Below are 19,424 nucleotides of genomic sequence, written 5' to 3' on the forward strand. Positions count from 1 at the left end.
TGTTTTAGGTTGTGTGGGCTATACGGTCTCTGTCACAAGTATTCGCAGCTCAGACGTTGTAGCGGGGAAGCTGCCGTGGACCATAAATAAACGAATGGCTGTGTTTCAGTAAACCTTTATTTACTGAAACAAGCAGCAGGCAGAATTTTGTCCACAGACTGCATTTTCCCAAACTGTATTCTAGAATACAGTCTTAATAATTTTATTCTGGAGGTATTTGCTTGGAGGCATCTTAAGGGAGAAAACAACATTCCATGACTATTTTCCTGTGAGTACATAACCCTACTTGACAAAGAATAGATGGACTATAAAAGCTTGGGACAGGGCTTCCCTGGTGGCGCAGTGGTTGGGAGTCCGCCTGCCGATGCAGGGGATACGGGTTCGTGCCCCGGTCCGGGAGGATCCCACGTGCCGCGGAGCGGCTGGGCCCGTGAACCATGGCCGCTGGGCCTGCGCGTCCGGAGCCTGTGCTCCGCAACGGGAGAGGCCGCAACAGTGAGAGGCCCGCGTACCATCAAAAAAAAAAAAAAAAAAAGCTTGGGACAGGGGGTGATGTGGGGCGAAGCTTTATGGGAATGTAAAGCAAGAAAAGGAGAGGAAAGAAGAGGGGAGAGAAGGAAGCAGGAGAAAAGACCTGTAACTGATTGGTTTCAAAATATGGACAAGATTAAGGAAGTTTCTCTGAAGTTTTGTTTTCTTGTCACCATCTTTCTAACAGACCCATTGACAACGTGAAACCCTGAAACCTCTCTGATACTGCAGAATTCCTCCTCCTGGGACTGTCAGGGGATCCAGAACTGCAGCCCCTCCTATTCTGCCTCTTCCTGTCCATATACGTGGTCACTGTGCTTGGTAACTTGCTCATCATCCCACCTGCACACTCCCATGTACTTCTTCCTCTCTAATCTGTCTTTCGTTGACATCTGTTTCACCACCACCACAATCCCAAAGATGCTAGTGAACATCCAGACACAGAGCAAATCTGCCAGTTACACAGGATTCCTCACCCAAATCTGCTTTGTCTTGACTTTTGCTGGACTGAAAACTGGAATTCTGGTCATGATGGCCTATGATCGATTTGTGGCCATCTGTCACCCACTGAGGTACAGTGTCATCATGAAGCTCAAGCTCTGCAGGCTGCTGGTTCTGATCTCCTTTGTTAGTGTTGTGGATGCCCTGCTCCACACTTTGATGGCACTGCGGCTGTCCTTTTGCACAGAACTAAAAATTCCCTTCTTTTTCTGTGAACTAGCTCATATTCTCAATCTCGCCTGTTCTGATGTCCTCATCAATAATGTCCTCGTGTATTTAGTGACCAGCCTGTTGGGCGTTATTCCTCTCTCTGGGATAATTTTCTCTTATACTCGAATTGTCTCCTCTGTCCTGAAAATCCCGTCAGCTGGTGGAAAGGATAAGGCATTTTCCATCTGTGGGTCACACATAATAGTCGTTTCCTTGTTTTACGGGACAGGTTTTGGGGTGTACTTTAGCTCTGCAGCCACTCACTCCTCCAAGAAGAGTGCAGTAGTATCAGTGATGTACACTGTGGTCACCCCTATGATGAACCCCTTTATCTGTAGTCTGAGGAGCAAGGCTATGATGGGGGCTTTGAGGAAACTCATCTCTAGAATATCATCTTTCCATTGATTTCCACTTGCTTTAGGCTTAACACTGCTGGAATATAACACAGAGAAATAAATTAAGGAGAGGTCCAGCAAGTCTGACCACCTTCTTGAAATACTTAAGACAGATATCAGATGGTTAAGGGTGAGAATTTGTTTTTAATTAAAGAAAATTTTTGGTGTTTCTTTTTTATTTTATTTTTATATTTCTGGGGGGTGAGAATTTTGGAATCAGACCACCTGGATTTGAATCCTACCTCTGCTAAACAGTAGCTATGCGACCTGTGACAGTTTACTTGAACCCTCTAAGCTCAGTTTCCTCATCTACAAAATTGGCATAATTGTATTTACAATTTTGGAAGATTTGAGACACTTCGATTCTCTCAGTGAGAATACATGCGTGCTTTCAGCAATAATAAGGCAAAAGTCTCGACTCTCATAGGGAAATGATAAACGATCACTTTATCATCTTTTCTAACAATGACTTTAGAGGTCAGATAGGTCTAGGCACAAAAACACAGGGCTGCATTTCATTCTGCCTAAGCCTTCCTCCTAAGGCTGCTCCCATGATGGTCATCAATGCCTATAGCTGTGCAGGGACACTACAGACACAATAACCAGAAACAGAAGACTGGCTGCCTCTCCTTAGGTCTCTTTGCAATGCAGAAAGAATCTTTCCAAGGAGACACCCAAAAGACATTGTTTTTATTATCAGCCTGATTTGGGACATATGTCCTGTATTAGTTTCCTATTGTCATTGTGACACATTACCACATTACCACAAGTTTGGTATCCTAAAACAACACAAATGTATTCTCTTGCAGTCCTGGAACTCAGAAGCCTGAAATCAGCTACACTGGTCAAAGTGTTGGGCTCCTTTTGAAAGCTCTAAGAAAAGAATGAAATGTGGAGTTATTGTTTTTCGTTTGTTTGTTTGTTTTTGGCTGTGCACATCATGGCTTGTGGGATTTTAATTCTGTGACCAGGGATTGAACCCAGGCCAAGGCAGTGAAAGCGCTGAGTCCTAATCACTGGACTGCCAGGGCATTCCCCGGAGTTACTGTTGAATGCGTAAAGAATTTCTGTTCAGGGTGATGAAAAAGTTCAGGAGATGGTTAATGGTGGTGGTCCCACAACATTGTGAATGTTCTTAGTGCCATGGAATTGAACACTTTAAATGGCTGAAATGATAAATTTTATATCTATTTCACCACAATTTAAAAAAATCAAAAAAAGGGAATTGAAACTGATAAATAACATCATTCTCTCTGGACAAAAATGAACAAAAATCATTCCAATGTTAAGCAAAAGTCAAAGTGATTAAATATTTTGGAAGACAATATGCAAAGATATTTTTATGACCTCAGAGGAGTTGAGCACCTGGGAGACTAATACAATCCAAAAGGTAAAGACAGAGGAATTTAAGCACTTTAAAAATAAGCCACTAGGGCTTCCCTGGTGGCGCAGTGGTTGAGAGTCCGCCTGCCGATGCAGGGGACACGGGTTCGTACCCTGGTCCGGGAAGATCCCACATGCCGCGGAGCGGCTGGGCCCGTGAGCCATGGCCGCTGAGCCTGCGCATCCAGAGCCTGTTGCTCCGCAACGGGAGAGGCCACAACAGTGAGAGGCCCCCGTAATGCAAAAAAAAAAAAAAAAAAAAAGCCACTAATAAAAAAGTTAATACAGAAAAAAAAAAGCCACAAACAATTTTCGAGAATGAAAATTCAGAATTATTCTTTCAATATAATGAAGAAAAAAGCAGGGCAAATAAACTTCCAATGAAATATCTCCACATGTGACCTTATTCACTCCATCAATATCAACGTGCTTTGATTACTCAGTACGGAAATAAACAACTTTTAATATATTCCGGCACTCTCAAAAATCAATCCTTCTCACCCTCTCCCCTGTAGCCCCCAGTCTACTTTCTGCCCTTATGAAGTTGCCTATTCTATGTACCTTATAACTGAAATCATACAATATTTGTCCTTTTTTGTCTGGCTTATTTCACAGAGCATAATGTTTTTAGGGTTTATACATGTTGTAATGTGTCAGAATTTCATTCCTTCTTATATGGCTGAAATGAATGAGTAAATAAATAACTTCATAACCTACAATTATAACCAGGCTTCCTGATATCATTGATTGCATAGATATGCCACTGGTTGTATCTAAAAAAAGAATACTAGAGTCCAGTTAGAGAAGAATGGTTTGTCCACATTTGCATTGTATGTGAAATACATGTGAACAGAAAGAGGTGGAGCAGTGAATGATGAACACCTGGCTTCACAGCATCAGGGAATCAACCACCCTGAATTTTTCCATTATACCTTCTTGGCCTTTAAGGATTTGCACTGCACTGGCATCAGAATGATGATGAAATTGTTTGGCTAATGAGGAGCTTTGGATATTGGTCCTCCAGAGGTACAGAGACTACAAATTGTGAAAACCGCACTCAACAGCATTTCCCCGGTAAAGAAACAGCACACCTGTACCTCCTCCTGGAGATAAGCCTTCTTGCCCAGGAGCCTGGAGCTTCACTCAGTCCCTCTCCTCTTATAGAACTTTAGTCTCCATCACTGAACATCTAGCAGAGATGCATCATTGCATCTCTAGGAGAGATTCCATCATTGCACAGTGAAGTCATCCAGGTAGCAAAATGTCCCTTTGTTAATGTTTGGAAATCAGGGCAGGTGTTTTACTACAAGTTTATCCAGGGGAAACTGTGAGGAAAGGACATGCATAAAATGATTAGAACCAAGGCATTCATTTACCTCATGCCTGTCTCCCATCTTGACGTGTTCCCTCGTACCTTTCCCGAAATCCTCAAAGAGCTCTCATTCTGTCAGTCTCCTACTCTCTCTCCACAATGGCAAAGAACATGTTCATTTACAAACATGGTGATTGTTTTCAACTTGGCGGGCATTTAACTTCATTTCTGTAGTGGTTTCGGGGAGGAGGCTTGGGCAGTTTTACTGTATCTTCCAGTTCTGTGTTTTTAACACAGCTCGGTGTTATCTCTGTTGCCAAGCTGTGAGGTCTCTGAGAAAGGAGGTGGCAATCCAGTTAGATTCATCAGCCTGACCACCTGTTTCTCCTAATAAAGTTACCAAATGTTATAAATAATCAGAACATCATAGTGTAATTTTTAAAATGACCATTCCTAGATCCTTTCGAGAATGAACAAATGTTGACACACTGCTTTATTAACTTCAGGTCTTTTTTCAAAATAACAAAATAACAAGCGTATGGAAAGCATCCCTCCATTCCATTACTTCCCTTCCCAAACTGGTGTTTGCCTCTGGTGATACTCCTGCTGCTGGACTAGGGACCACATCTTTTCCATCAGATCTATCAACAATATGGAACCCAGAAACCAAACAGATGTTTCAGAATTTCTTCTCGTGAGACTGACAGAGGATCCAGAACTGAAGACCACTTTCTCCAAACTGTTCCTGTCCGTGTACGTGATCACCATCCTGGGAAACCTTCTCATCATCTAGGCTGTCATCTCTGACTTCCAACTCCACACTCCCATGTACTTCTTTCTCTCCAGTCTGTCCTTTACTGACGTCTGTTTCAGCACCACCATGATCCCAAAGATCCTGGAGAACATCCAAGCACAGAATCAGAGCATCACTTGTAGAGGCTGCCTCACCCAGATCAGCTTTGTTCCGACTTTTGTTTGTTGGGAAAACTTTCTCCTTTTAGTTATGGCCTACGATCGTTATGTGGCTATTTGTCACCCACTAAGATACACAGTCAGCTTGAACCCCTGCCTCTGTGTTCAACTGATTCTACTCTCCTTGTTCATTAGCATTGCAGATGTCCTGCTCCATAGTCTGACGGTGCTACAACTGTCCTTTTGCACAGACCTGGAAATCTCCCTCTTCTGTGAAATTGTTCAGGTCATCAAACTTGCATGTTCTGATACCCTCATCAATAACATCCTGATATATTTTGCAGCTAGCATATTTGCTAGTGTTCCTCTTTCTGGAATCATTTTCTCTTAGATTCAAATTGTTTCCTCCATTTTGAAAATGCCATCATCAGGCAGAAAGTAGAAAGCTTTTTCTACCTGTGGGTCTCACCTCTCAGTTGTTTCCTTTTTCTATGGGACAGCTTTGGGGGTGTGCATTAGTTCGGCAGTTACTGACTCTTCCAGGAAGACTGCAGTGGCTTCACTGATGTACAGTGTGGTCACTCGTATGATGCACCCCTTCGTCTACAGCCTGAGGAACAGAGACGTGAAGGGAGTTTTGAGGAAACTTATTGGTAGAGTATTTCTTTTCTGTGATTGTGTCATCCGATTTGGGATGGGTTCACTAGAATGAATCAAAGTAAAAGGAATACTGATGAGCTAGCACGCCTGACTCTTTCATCAGTAGGTTCTTTGATAAATAGATAACATGATGGCTAAGTGCATTTTAACTTAGGGTTAAAACCTGAAGTGCTCTTTTTTTTTTTTTTTTTTCTTTAGCACTGTGATTTTTGACACATGATTTCCATTCTCTAAGAAAAGTTTCTTCAGTTAAGGTCTATGGAAGCTGAATCTGAGGCAGAGGTTCATGGTATAGTAATTTTGTGGGGAATGTTCTGAGCACAAGGGAAGTGGGAAAAGGTGGATAGGTCAAGGAAATGATTTAAAGAAGTCTGTGGTCATGCAGAAGTAGATTCTGCTTGATTCTCTGGGTAGCACCGTGTGAAGTGCACCCCAGAGTTAAGCCTACTGTGGGACGTAGTGGTTGATCTTTCATACCCCAGATCAGGAGTCCTTGAGACTGGTCACTGGTAAATTGTACATGTGTGGGGCAACATTAGCAACCAGAACGCTCAGCTTTATTTTGTATACAAGTTTTTGTGATTAGATTATCTCAGTAGTTTGAAATGATTGTGTGATGTTTGAAATTGATCAGTGAGGAAGACTTTCTTCCTAATAAGAGAAATTAATCCTGAGTCTAATATGTGCAAACAATAAAGATATCTTCATTACAAGGATCTCAGAGGTAGAAAATGCACAGGAAAGTAGAAAATGCACAGGAAAATGCACAGTTCATGCCTCCATGAAGTGGCTTCATGCTGGGGCTGATTCCCCTCATGGACCCAGATGGCTTCACAGATGCAGGTATCATATCTAGACATGATTCCCAGAGGGAAAAAACCCAAATAACAAAAAACCCTGACTGACCTTCCCTGGGTCTGAGGTTAATTGAGGGACTATTTATAATGGATATTTCCGTGGCATCATCCATAAGGTATTACCTTCAATCTTATCACTGGGAATAGGATCATATGCCACCTACTTAATCTAATTCCTGGTATAGGGGAAATGATCACTATGAGAACCTTGCTCTTATCATATGTAGTGTAATTACTGGACAAAAACAGGACAATGCTTCAATAAAATTTAACTAGTATTGCTGTGTTCCGTATCTTGCATATCTTCTTAACTCTTATAATCCTATTGTCTTCACATAACTTTATCACTTGCTTCAGCAGTTAGATTTGTTTTCATTTATTGTTATGTTTATCAGCCTTTTCCCTTGGTGTGAATAATATGATAAAATAAATATTTGTTAGGTAAGCAGGGCAAAGTTTGGTAATCTTCTGGCATTGTTTTTCCTTTGAAATCTTCTCATTGGCTTTTTTTTTTGAATTTTATTTTATCTTTTTTATACAGCAGGTTCTTATTCGTTATCTATTTTATACATATTAGTGTATATAAATCAATCCCAATCTCCAATTCATCCCACCACCGCCATCACCACCCCCACTTTCCCCCCTTGGTGTCCATATGTTGGTTCTCTACATCTGTGTCTCTATTTCTGCCTTGCAAACCAGTTTTCTAGATTCCACATATACACGTTACTATACGATATTTGTTTTTCTCATTCTTTTTTTTAACATCTTTATTGGAGCATAATTGCTTTACAATGGTGTGTTAGTTTCTGCTGTATAACAAAGTGAATCAGCTATACATATACATATATCCCCATATCTCCTCCCTCTTGCATCTCCCTCCCACCCTCCCTATCCCACCCCTCTAGGTGGTCACAAAGCACCGAGCTGATCTCCCTGTGCTATGCGGTGGTTTCCCACTCCTATCTATTTTACATTTGGTAGTGTATATATAAGTCCATGCCACTCTCTCACTTTGTCCCAGCTTACCCTTCCCCCTCCCGGTGTCCTCAAGTCCATTCTCTACGTCTGTGTCTTTATTCCTGTCCTGCCCCTAGGTTCTTCATAACCTTTTTGTTTTGTTTTGTTTTAGATTCCATATATATGTGTTAGCATACAGTATTTGTTTTTCTCTCTCTGACTTACTTCACTCTGTATGACAGCCTCTAGGTCCATTCAAGTCTCTACAAATGACCCAATTTCGTTCCTTTTTATGGCTGAGTAATATTCCATTGTATATATGTACCACATCCTCTTTATCCATTTGTCTGTTGATGGGCTTCATTGGCTTATTTGTAAGACTGTACCTGAGCTTTTACTTCTCTCCTTAATCATATTTTTTTCCTCAACTTTTTTTTTTATATTTATTTAGTTGCACTGGGTCTTAGTTGCAACACATGGGCTCCTGAGTTGTGGCACGCATGTGGGATCTAGTTCTCTGATCAGGGTTCAAACCCAGGCCCCCTGCATTGGGAGCACGTAGTCTTATCCACTGCACCACCAGGGAAGTCCCTCCTCAGTCATCTTATATTGCTTTGTTTCTTTTTTTTTAATTTAAGTTAAGCATTAAAAAAAATTAATTTATTTTTTGGCTGCATTGGGTCTTTGTTGCTGCGTGGGCTTTCTCTAGTTGTGGAGGGCAGAGGCTTGCCTTATTGTGGAGCATGGGCTCTAGGCACGTGGGCTTCAGTAGTTGTGACATGTGGGCTCAGTAGTTGTGGCTTCTGGACTCTAGAGCGCAGGCTCAGTAGTTGTGGCCCACGGGCTTAGTTGCTCCACGGCATGTGGGATCTTCCCGGATCAGGGCTCGAACCCGTGTCGCCTGCACTTGCAGGCAGATTCTTAACCACTGCACCACCAGGGAAATCCCTATTGCTTTGTTTCTTACACACCTCTAGTGGAGTCCACATAAAGAAACATCCTTGAATAAAATTAATTGTATCATTGATGTCTTAGCAGATTGGGTGCAGACTTAGGGCCTTCATGGAAAATTATTAAATGTGTCTTATTCTATGGAGAACTACTTTCCTTTGACAAGGAGATGTTGAGAATAAGACAAGAGTGTAAGGCCAACTGGCCCGAGGCAGGGGAACGCAATCAGACTCACAGGTTGCATCAGACCAAAACTCTCCGGACCACCCAGTTCCAGAAACTGATCTGGAGACTTTCCGGACCACCCAGTTCCAGGAACTGACCTGGGGACTTTCCACCCGGCCCAGCCTTCCCGCCTTTCGAGGGGCGGGACTAACGGTCCCAAGACTGATGCGACCGGCACCAGATACTGCCACGATACCCGAAAAGACCACCAAATAAGGAATACCCTGCGCCCTCCCGGATTCACCACACCCCTTTCCCTTCTTCCCCTATAAATTCTGCCCAAACCCTCTCCCGGGCGCGACTTCTCTGGCCCCTTTCTCTCGGACCTGTGAACCTCGCCCGGGAGCGTTCCCAAATAAAGCTTGTTTAAGCTCTCCCCGTTTCTTGGTGCCGTTCCTTAGGAAGAGGAGAAAGGGAAGCTGGCAAAATAAGCTGGATCACTTTCCCCAGAAGCACAGAAACAAGAGGCCACCAGTCAGAATCATCTCTGTGGGTGAGGTGAAAACAGTGGAGCTGTCAAGGGAGAGTCAAGAGAGTGGGTGAAGAACTTTCTGTGCACTGGTGGTTGAGGGGTGGTTTTATTTTCAGCACCAACCTGGGAAACAGCTCCCTGCCCGGCATTCCTGTTCACTCTAGTGCAGAGCTTCCTCCATTGATGTCCACAGAACAGCTGCAGAGATGAATCACCTGAGACCTTCGTTCGTACTGAGGTTTCCCTGACCTCCAGCAAGAACCACTGACTTTGAACCTCTGGGGAGACATGTAAGGGATTATAGAACTCTTAATGACTACTTTTGGAGATTCTGATGACCTCTAAATTCTAAGCTGCATGACCCATATTAGAAGAACATGGGAAATATATTTAGAATTAAGAATATGGAAGGGCCTTTCCTCAATTTTACTTGTTAAAATATCAAATACAAAGGAGAGCTTAACACCTATGTGTAGTTCTGCAGGAATAGTAACATAATAAACATGCACATACCTATCCTGAAGTTAAAGCAATGCCGACATTATAGAATGCAACTGTTCTCCCACTTGCATCACCCCCTCCCCTCCAGGGACAAAGAGAATCCTGAATTTTTTTTACTGATCCTTTTCTTTGATGTTCTTCTATTCGTTTAACTCCTATGAATTTGTCATTATTTGGTCACATTTGCACTGTAAAACTGGTAATAGGATTAAATGTCATGTCTTATCACTCCTGTATTTAGGTCTCTGCAATTAATAGATTTTCCTCTTTTCAAAATTTTTTTTTTCTTTTTTTTGTGGTACGCGGGCCTCTCACCGTGTGGCCTCTCTCGTCGCGGAGCACAGGCTCCGGACGCGCAGGCTCAGAGGCCATGGCTCACTTTACCAAATTCATTGATGATCTCTAGTAGTTTTCTGGTAGCATCTTTAGGATTTTCTATGTATAGTATCATGTCATCTGCAAACGGTGACAGTTTAACTCCTTTGACAATTTGGATTCCCTTTATTTCTTTTTCTTCTCTGATTGCCATAGCTAGGACTTCCAAAACTATGTTGAATAAAAGTGGTTATAGTGGGGCTTTCCTGGTGGCGCAGTGGTTGAGAGTCCGCCTGCCGATGCAGGGGACGCGGGTTCGTGCCCCGGTCCGGGAAGATCCCACATGCCACGGAGATGCTAGGCCCGTGAGCCATGGCCGCTGAGGAGCCTGCGCGTCCAGAGCCTGCGCGTCCGGAGCCTCTGCTCCACAACGGGAGAGGCCACAACAGTGAGAGGCCTGCGTACTGCAAAAAAAAAAAAAAAAAAAAAATCCACAAACAACAAATGCTGGAGACAGTGTGGAGAGAAGGGAACCCTCTTACACTGTTGGTGGGAATGTAAACTGGTACAGCCACTGTGGAGAACAGTATGGAGGTTCCCTAAAAAACTAAAAATAGAGCTACCATATGACCCAGCAATCCCGCTCCTGGGCATATATCCAGAGAAAAACATGGTCCAAAAGGATACATGCACCCCAATATTCATTGTAGCACTGTTTACAATAGCCAAGACAAGGAAGCAACCTAAATGTCCATCAACAGAGAAATGGATAAAGATGTGGTGCATATATACAATGGATTATGACTCAGCCATGAAAAAGAATGAAATAATGCCATTTGCAGCAACATGGATGGACCTAAAAATTGTCATATTGAGTGAAGTAAGTCAGACAGAGAAAGAGAAATATCCTATGATATCACTTATATGCAGAATCTAAAAAGAAATGATACAAAGGAACTTATTTACAAACAGAAACAGACTCACAGACTTAGAGAACAAACTTATAATAGTTACCAGGGAGAAAGGCTGGGGGGAAGGGATAGTTAGGGAGTTTGGGAATGACATGTACACACTGCTATATTTAAAATGGATAACCAACAAGGACCTACTGTATCGCACAGGGAACTCTGCTCAATGTCATGTGACAGCCTAGATGGGAAGGGAGTTTGGGGGAGAATGGATACATGTATATGTATGGCTGAGTCGCTTTGCTGTGTACCTGAAAATATCACAACATTGTTAATCGGCTATACTCCAATATAAAATAAAAAGTTAAAAAAAAAAAGATGCTAGCAGAGACTGTGGTCATCTAATATCTTGACCAACGATAGGAGATCCGTTTCTAACCTCAGATCTCAGTTCTCTGCTGACTGGTGACAGTTCCTGGACATATGGACCTTTTTGTAGGGCAGAAAGACAGAGACAGAAAGGGAAAGAGACTGAGACACAGAGAGAGAGGTAGGGAGGGAGGGGAAAAGGGAGGAGGGGGAGGGAGGAAGGGATGAGCGAAGATGAGAAGGAGGAGGTACAACAAGATGAAATCACAATCTTTATAATCCAATATCAGAATGAGTTTTTATCATTTTTGCTGTATTCCATTTGTTGGAAAAAAGTCACATGTCCCGCCCATATTCAAGGAGATGCCATTACACACGGAGTAAATACCAGCGGGCAGGGATCTTTGGGATCTTAGCCACCTTAGAGGCTGTCTGATGCACCGACATCCTCCTAGAGGCATCTTTTCAGGCGGATTGACCCTCAGTGTCAGGGGAGATTGAGGGCGGCATTCTCAAAGCAGGGCTTAGGTGCTGGTATTGACACTCTGAATTCATGCAGTTCCAAGTCGAGACACACGGGGGCAGCAGAAACACATAGCTAGGATGTCTCGTGCCCCTCAAGTCCTTGGAACCGAAGTTTCCAGGAAGGGTCTCAGTGGTACCAGGCACAGACTTGCTGATCTTGGTTCCTTACCGCACCCCCACCTCAGCCCGTTCACCACAGGGGAGCCACAGACTCAGCTTCCCAAAGGCTTCCCAAATTGGGGCACATTAGGAAAGTGGCCTTAAGTGTTCTGAGTTTCCCAACCATCCCATCCTCAGGATTTACCAAATCTCTGCCCCCTCTTCCCCACCACACCCAGGACCAGCACTGTCTGGGGTCCAAACAGGGAAGGCACAGAGGGTTCTTGTTCTTTCTGAGGTAGAGAGAGAGAGACAGAGAGACAGAGAGAGAGAGAAAGAGACAGAGGGAGAGAGAGAGAGAGAGAGAGAGAGAGAGAGAGAGAGAGAGAGAGAGAGGGGAAGATACTGCAATCCTGATCAAAAATACAACAACAAACGTGAATGGAGCCCAGAGGCCAACTTGGAACAAGATAGGTTGTCGTGTCCACTTCATCTGAGCGGCGGGTTCAAGGCAGGATTTGGAGAAGGAGGCCAGGGTGAAGGTGGAGAGACAAGACTGACAGAGTAATTAGACTTTTGGGACACTCAGCATTCCCACAGCACATATTCATTGGGCGCCTATGATGTTCCTAAGTCTTATGCCCGGGAAATCAATGGACTAATTGGTGAAACAACCCAAAAAAATCTGTCCTCCAGGAGCTAACATTCTAGTGTCAGAGTCCATGAATATAATCAGTAAGCAAAAAATTTTTTTCTTTTTTGGCTGCGCTGCAGGGCATGCGGGATCTTAGTTCCCCTACAGTGACCTCAGCAGTGAAAGCTCGGAGTACTGACCACTAGACCATCAGAAATTCCCTCAATAAGCAAATTAAGAAAGATATAAGATCCCACTTTTGAGGAACGAAGTAGGGATGAAGGTGGAGGGGTATATTCTAGTTTTCTTTTTAACAGCTTTATTGAGATATAATTCATATAACATTCACTCATTTAAAGTATACAATTCAATGGTTTTTAATCTATTCACAGAGCTGTGAATCTCCACATCACCACAATCAAATTTAAAGCATTTCCATTACCCCAAAAAGAAACCCCATACTCAATGACAATCCTTAGACCCAATTTCACCCAAACTCCACAACCCCCTGCCCTGGGCAACCACTAATCTATTTTCTGTCTCTATAGATTTGCTGATTCTGGGCATTTTTCATAAGTGGAATACACAATATATGGTCTTTGTGACTGGCCTTTTTCACCTAGCATAATGTTTTCAAGGTTTATACTTCATTCCTTTATATAACCAAATAATACTCCATTGTATTTTGGATATATGTGTCTAGATAGCACGTTTTGTTTATCCATTCATCAGTTGATGGACATTTGGATTGTTTCCACTTTCTGGATGTCATGAATAATGCCGCTATGAACATTTACATACAAGTTTTTGTACAAACAAGATTTTCGATTTATATTATTATTATCTTTATTTAGGTATAATTGACTATATTATAACATTATATTAGTTTCAAGGATACAACATAATGATTCAATGTTTGAATACACTGCAAAAGGATCATAGTAAGTCTAGTTCACATCTGTCACCATACATAGTTGCAAAATTTTTTTTCTTGTGATGAGAACTTCTAAGCAACTTTCAAATATGCAATAGTGTATGGTTAACTATAGTCACTGTGCTGTATATAGGACGGCAGTTTTAAATTAAGTAGTTAGGGAAGATCTCTCTGAGAAGGGGACATTTGGTTTAAGGACCTTAAAAAGTGAAGGAGGTGTATATGTTAATCCCAGTCTCATAATTTATCCCTCCCCCTCCCTTTCCCCCATGGTAAACATAAGTTTGTTTTTTACATCTGTGACTCTCTGTTTTGTAAATAAGTTCATTTGTACCATTTTTTTAGATTCCACATATAAGCAATATCATATTTGTCTTTCTGTGTCTCACTTCACTCATTATGACAAGCTCTAGGTCCATCCATGTTGCTGCAAATGGCATTATTTTGTTCTTTTCTTTTTTGTGGCCGAGTAATATTCCATTGTGTATATGTACTACATCTTCTTTATCCATTCCAATATAAAGTAGATAACGAATAAGGACCTACCGTATAGTACAGGGAACTCTACTCAATACTCTGTAATGACCTATATGGGAAAAGAATCTAAAAAAGAGTGGATATATGTATATGTATAACTGACTCACTTTGCTGTACAGCAGAAACTAACACAGCATTGTAATTCAACTATATTCCAATAAAATATTTTTAAAATTAAATCAGGTTATGAATAAGCTAGGGGCAGGACAGGAATAAAGATGTAGATGTAGAGAATGGACTTGAGGACATGGGGAGGTAGAAGGGTAAGTTGGGACAAAGTGAGAGAGTGGCATGGACTAATAATACTACCAGATGTAAAATAGGTAGCTAGTGGGAAGCAGTCACTTAGCACAGGGAGATCAGCTCGGTGCTTTGTAACCACCTAGGGGGGTGGGATAGGGAGGGTGGGAGGGAGACGCAAGAGGGAGGAGATATGGGGATATGTTTATATGTATAGCTGATTCACTTTGTTATAAAGCAGAAACTAACATACCATTGTAAAGAAATTATACTCCAATAAAGATGTTTAAAATTTTTTTAATTTAATTTTTTAAAAAAGGAGAAGGAGGACACAGAGAACAACCAGTGCAAAGGCCCTGAGGTGAGAGTGAGCACACTGGCATGAAGAAGGAATCACTCTGAGAATAAGATTGGGTCATATTAATAGAGCTAAATAATGAGCAGGGGTCTTTGGTCTTATTTTTTTAATTAATTTTTATTGGAGTATAGTTGCTTTACAATGCTGTGTTAGTTTCAGTTTCAAAGTGAATCAGCTATATGTATACATATATCCCCTCTTTTTTGTATTTCCTTCCCATTTAGGTCACCACAGAGCATCTAGTAGAGTTCCCTGTGCTATACAGTAGGTTCTCATTAGTTATCTATTTTATACATAGTAGTGTATATACGTCAATCCCAATCTCCCAATTCGTCCCACCCCCCCTTCCCCACCCACGCTTGTATCCGTATGGCCATTCCCTACGTCTGTGTCTCTATTCCACGAACAGTTGTTTTTGTTTTTGTTACTGTAAGACAATTAGAGCAGTTCCCAGAGATGATGAAGAAAAAGTGCAGGGGAGGGTGTGGAGAGCAGAGGGATGGAGAAAAATGAAAGGGGCTGGAGATGAAGGAAGTGTGAGTCTTCAGCAATCGGAGGGTAAATGGCCAGGTGGAGGTGTTACCCTGGGGTCAGAGCCCATGAAAAGGGCAGACCTGGGCTTTAGAAACTGACACCAGTGCTGCAAAGGCCTGGAACTCCCCCTGGTGAGTTGGAATCCCACCCACCCTCCTCCTCAAAGTCTCTAGCAACTCAGACCTGAGCTGAAAAGTCTGTATCCCTGACAATGCCCTAACCCCATCTGGGCAGAAGGCAGGTCTCAGGTGTCATTAACAAACCACCTGAGGATTTGCTGAAAGATGTCAGATTTCCCTGCTAGATCCAATATCCTTAAGACATGAACCCCACAGTCTGTCCTGCTCATTTTTTTGTTCCCAGTGCCCACAAAAACTAGAGAACAGTCAGGGTTCACTATGGACAGGCTTTCTCTCTCAGCACCGTGGGGCAGGGAAGGAACTGGGAGAGTCCAAAGAGTCCAGGAATAAGTCTGAACTATCAGGTTTCAGCAAATCTAAGGACTAAGGTACTCCAGGGAGTACCCAAAAACAAAGTGAGGGGAAAGAGAAGAAGCATTTCCCTTTAGGATAGAGAGGGTGTATCCGAGCAGGACCCTATGGGGCCTTCCTGGGACAGGCCCTTCCCCTAGATCCTCTGCTTTAGCTCCTCTCTGAACCACCTGGATAACAGTATCTGATGTACATTTCCTGAGTTGTTTTACAGATGTAAAAATCCCCCACCAAGTGGAAGATGTTAACTACTTGATGACCAAGAGCACATAGTCCCCAAGGCCTCTTGGAGCCTAAGGATGGATAATGTTAACCCCTGCGACACCGCCCTGTTACCTCACCATCAGCCAATCAGAGAATTGTGCACGAGCTGATCACAGACCCTACGAACCCCTGTCCTCACCTGGCTTTTAAAAATTCTTTGCTGGGGACTTCTCTAGTGGTGCAGTGGTTGGGACTCTGTGCTCCTAATGCAGGGGGCCCAGGTTCGATCCCTGGCCAGAGATCCCGCATTCATCCCTCAACTAAAGAGCCCACCTGCCACAACTAAGACCCAGTGCAACCAAATAAATAAGCATTTTTTTAAAAAATGCTTTGCTGAAACCCTTCAGGGAGCTTGGGGTTTTCTGGGGCATGAGCCACCCAGCTCCTACAGTAAAACTTTCTCTGCTCCAAACTCTGACTTTTTGGTTTGTTTGGCCTTGCTGTGCATCGGGTACAGGAACTTGCATTAACAAGGGGGGTCCCTAGGACACAGTGCAGAGGGTGCCAGCTGAGCTGACTAGCAGTAAGATGTGTAGCCCCCTCTCCAGTCTTTGAGAGAGAAGGACATGGTAGGTCCTCTTGAGAAATAAGACATCTTAAAGCAGGTGCCCATACCCTCTTGGGGGGGGTGTCCCAGACCCTACTGAGAATCAGACAGGAACTGGGAGCCTCCTCCCTGGAGAAATGCACATTCGTGGCCACTCCCATAATTGCAGTGGTTTTAGTGATTCAGAGCACAGACTCTGGGGTTAGGCTGCCTGGTCTGAAATCCTGGATCTACCGCTAGCGGGTCAGCTTAGGTAAAGCCCTAATCTCCTCTATACCTCAGTTTTTTCTCTGTAAAATGAGGGCAATTGTAATAATAAACCTCAACTTCCAATGCAGAGGGTGCGGGTTCGATCCCTGGTCAGGGAGCTAAGATCCCACATGCCTCGTGGCCAAAAGACCAAAATATAAAACAGAAGCAGTATTGTAACAAATTCAATGAAGACTTAAAATGGTCCACATCAAAAACATCTTTAAAATAATAATAATAATCATACCCACTTGGTTAGATTATTGGATGATTAAACAGGATAAGGTGGTGGAGAGTTTCGGACCACATGCGGCAAATAATAACTATTATTATTACTGATGAACCCCATTGTTGGTTTCCTAGGGGCACATGGAGCTGTTTATATCCTGTTTTAGGGTCGGGAGGAAGATGCACAAATTTGCAGTGTGGACCTAAAAATGTATTCACAACCTAAAAGTTGAGAGTTATGTTTTATTTGGTGGGAATTTTTAGGACTTCAAGCCCAGGAGGCAGCATCTCAAGTAATCCTGAGAGAACTGCTCCAAGGAGGCAAGCATGCTAAGCCAGGTTATATAGGCGTTTTGTAACAAAGGGCAGGTGGTTGGGAACATCAAAAGACTATTGTTAATTAAAGAAAACCAGATAACTCACTCAAGTTAAGGAACTAAGCACTTTTCTGCGTATAGGAAGATGCAAGAGTCTGGGCTCATTGAAATCATTCCTTTTTTTTTTCCTGTGTCATTTCTTTTTTAACATCTTTATTGGAGTATAATTGCTTTACAATGGTGTGTTAGTTTCTACTTTATAACAAAGGGAATCAGTTATACATATACATATGTTCCCATATCTCTTCCCCCTTGCGTCTCTCTCTCTCCCACCCTCCCTATCCCACCCCTCTAGGTGGTCACAAACCACCGAGCTGATCTCCCTGTGCTATGCGGCTACTTCCCACTAGCTATCTATTTTATGTTTGGTAGTGTATACCAAACATGCCCCTCTCTAACTTTGTCACGGCTTACCCTTCCCCCTCCCCATATCCTCAAGTCCATTCTCTAGTAGGTCTGTGTCTTTATTCCCGTCTTACCCCTAGGTTCTTCGTGACCTTTTTTTTTTTCTTAGATTCCATATATATGTATTAGCATACGGCATTTGTTTTTCTCTTTCTGACTTACTTCACTCTGTATGACAGACTCTAGGTCCATCCACCTCACTACAAATAACTCAATTTCGTTTCTTTTTATGACTGAGTAATATTCCATTGTATATATGTGCCTTCTTTATCCATTCATCTGTTGATGGACACTTAGGTTGCTTCCATGTCCTGGCTATTGTAAATAGAGCTGCAATGAACATTTTGGTACATGACTTTTTTTTTTTTTTTTTTGCGGTACGCGGGCCTCTCACTGTTGTGGCCTCTCCCGTTGTGGAGCACAGGCTCCGGACACGCAGGCTCAGTGGCCATGGTTCATGGGCCCAGCCGTTCCGCGGCATGTGGGATCTTCCCGGACCAGGGCACGAACCCATGTCCGCTGCATTGGCAGGCAGACTCTCAACCACTGCGCCACCAGGGAAGCCCATGACTCTTTTTGAATTATGGTTTGCTCAGGGTATATGCCCAGTAGTGGGAATGCTGGGTCGTATGGTAGCTCTATATTTAGTTTTCTAAGGAACCTCCATACTGTTCTCCATAGTGGCTGTATCAATTTACATTCCCACCAACAGTGCAAGAGTGTTCCCTTTTCTCCACACCCTCTCCAGCATTTACTGCTTTTAGATTTTTTGATGATGGCCATTCTGACCGGGGTGAGATGATATCTCATTGTAGTTTGAGAATGAAAAATGGAGCTGGAGGAATCAGGCTCCCTGACTTCAGACTATACTACAAATCTACAGTAATCAAGACAGTATGGTATTGGCACAAAAACAGAAATATAGATCAATGGAACAGGATAGAAAGCCCAGAGATAAACCCACGCACATACGGTCACCTTATCTTTGATAAAGGAGGCAAGAATATACAGTGGAGAAAAGACAGCCTCTTCAATAGTGGTGCTGGGAAACCTGGACAGGTACATGTAAAAGTATGAGATTAGAGCACTCCCTAACACCATACACAAAAATAAGCTCAAAATGGATTAAAGACATACATGTAAGGCCAGAAACTATCAAACTCTTAGAGGGAAACATAGGCAGAACACTCTATGACATAAATCACAGCAAGATCCTTTTTGACCCAGCTCCTAGAGAAATGGAAATAAAAACAAAAATAAACAAGTGGGACCTAATGAAACTTTAAAGCTTTTGCACAGCAACGGAAACCATAAACAAGACCAAAAGACAGCCCTCAGAATGGGAGAAAATATTTGCAAATGAATCAACTGACAAAGGATTAATCTCCAAAATTTACAAGCAGCTCATGCAGCTCAATAAAGAAGAAACAAACAACACAATCCAAAAATGGGCAGAAGACCTAAATAGACATTTCTCCAAAGAAGATATACAGACTGCTAACAAACACATGAAAGGATGCTCAACATCATTAATCATTAG

The 19,424-nt window shown here is 42.7% G+C and overlaps 2 protein-coding genes across 2 annotated transcripts; both read left to right on the top strand.

Annotated features, from left to right (window-relative positions):
* Positions 1-951: 951 nt before the first annotated feature.
* LOC136120385 (olfactory receptor 7G3-like) lies at positions 952-1,647 on the top strand. The gene has a single exon (XM_065873799.1). It carries the CDS (start codon positions 952-954, stop codon positions 1,645-1,647), a length of 696 nt encoding a protein of 231 aa, XP_065729871.1.
* Positions 1,648-4,984: 3,337 nt separating this feature from the next.
* Positions 4,985-5,956, top strand: LOC136120386 (olfactory receptor 7G1-like). Its single transcript, XM_065873800.1, is given in 1 exon segment — positions 4,985-5,956. A coding segment is annotated over 1 exon segment (972 nt).
* The last annotated feature ends 13,468 nt before the right edge of the window (positions 5,957-19,424 follow it).

This window comes from Phocoena phocoena, chromosome 3 (genome assembly GCF_963924675.1).
Source record: "Phocoena phocoena chromosome 3, mPhoPho1.1, whole genome shotgun sequence".
In the NCBI taxonomy this organism is placed as follows: domain Eukaryota; kingdom Metazoa; phylum Chordata; class Mammalia; order Artiodactyla; family Phocoenidae; genus Phocoena; species Phocoena phocoena.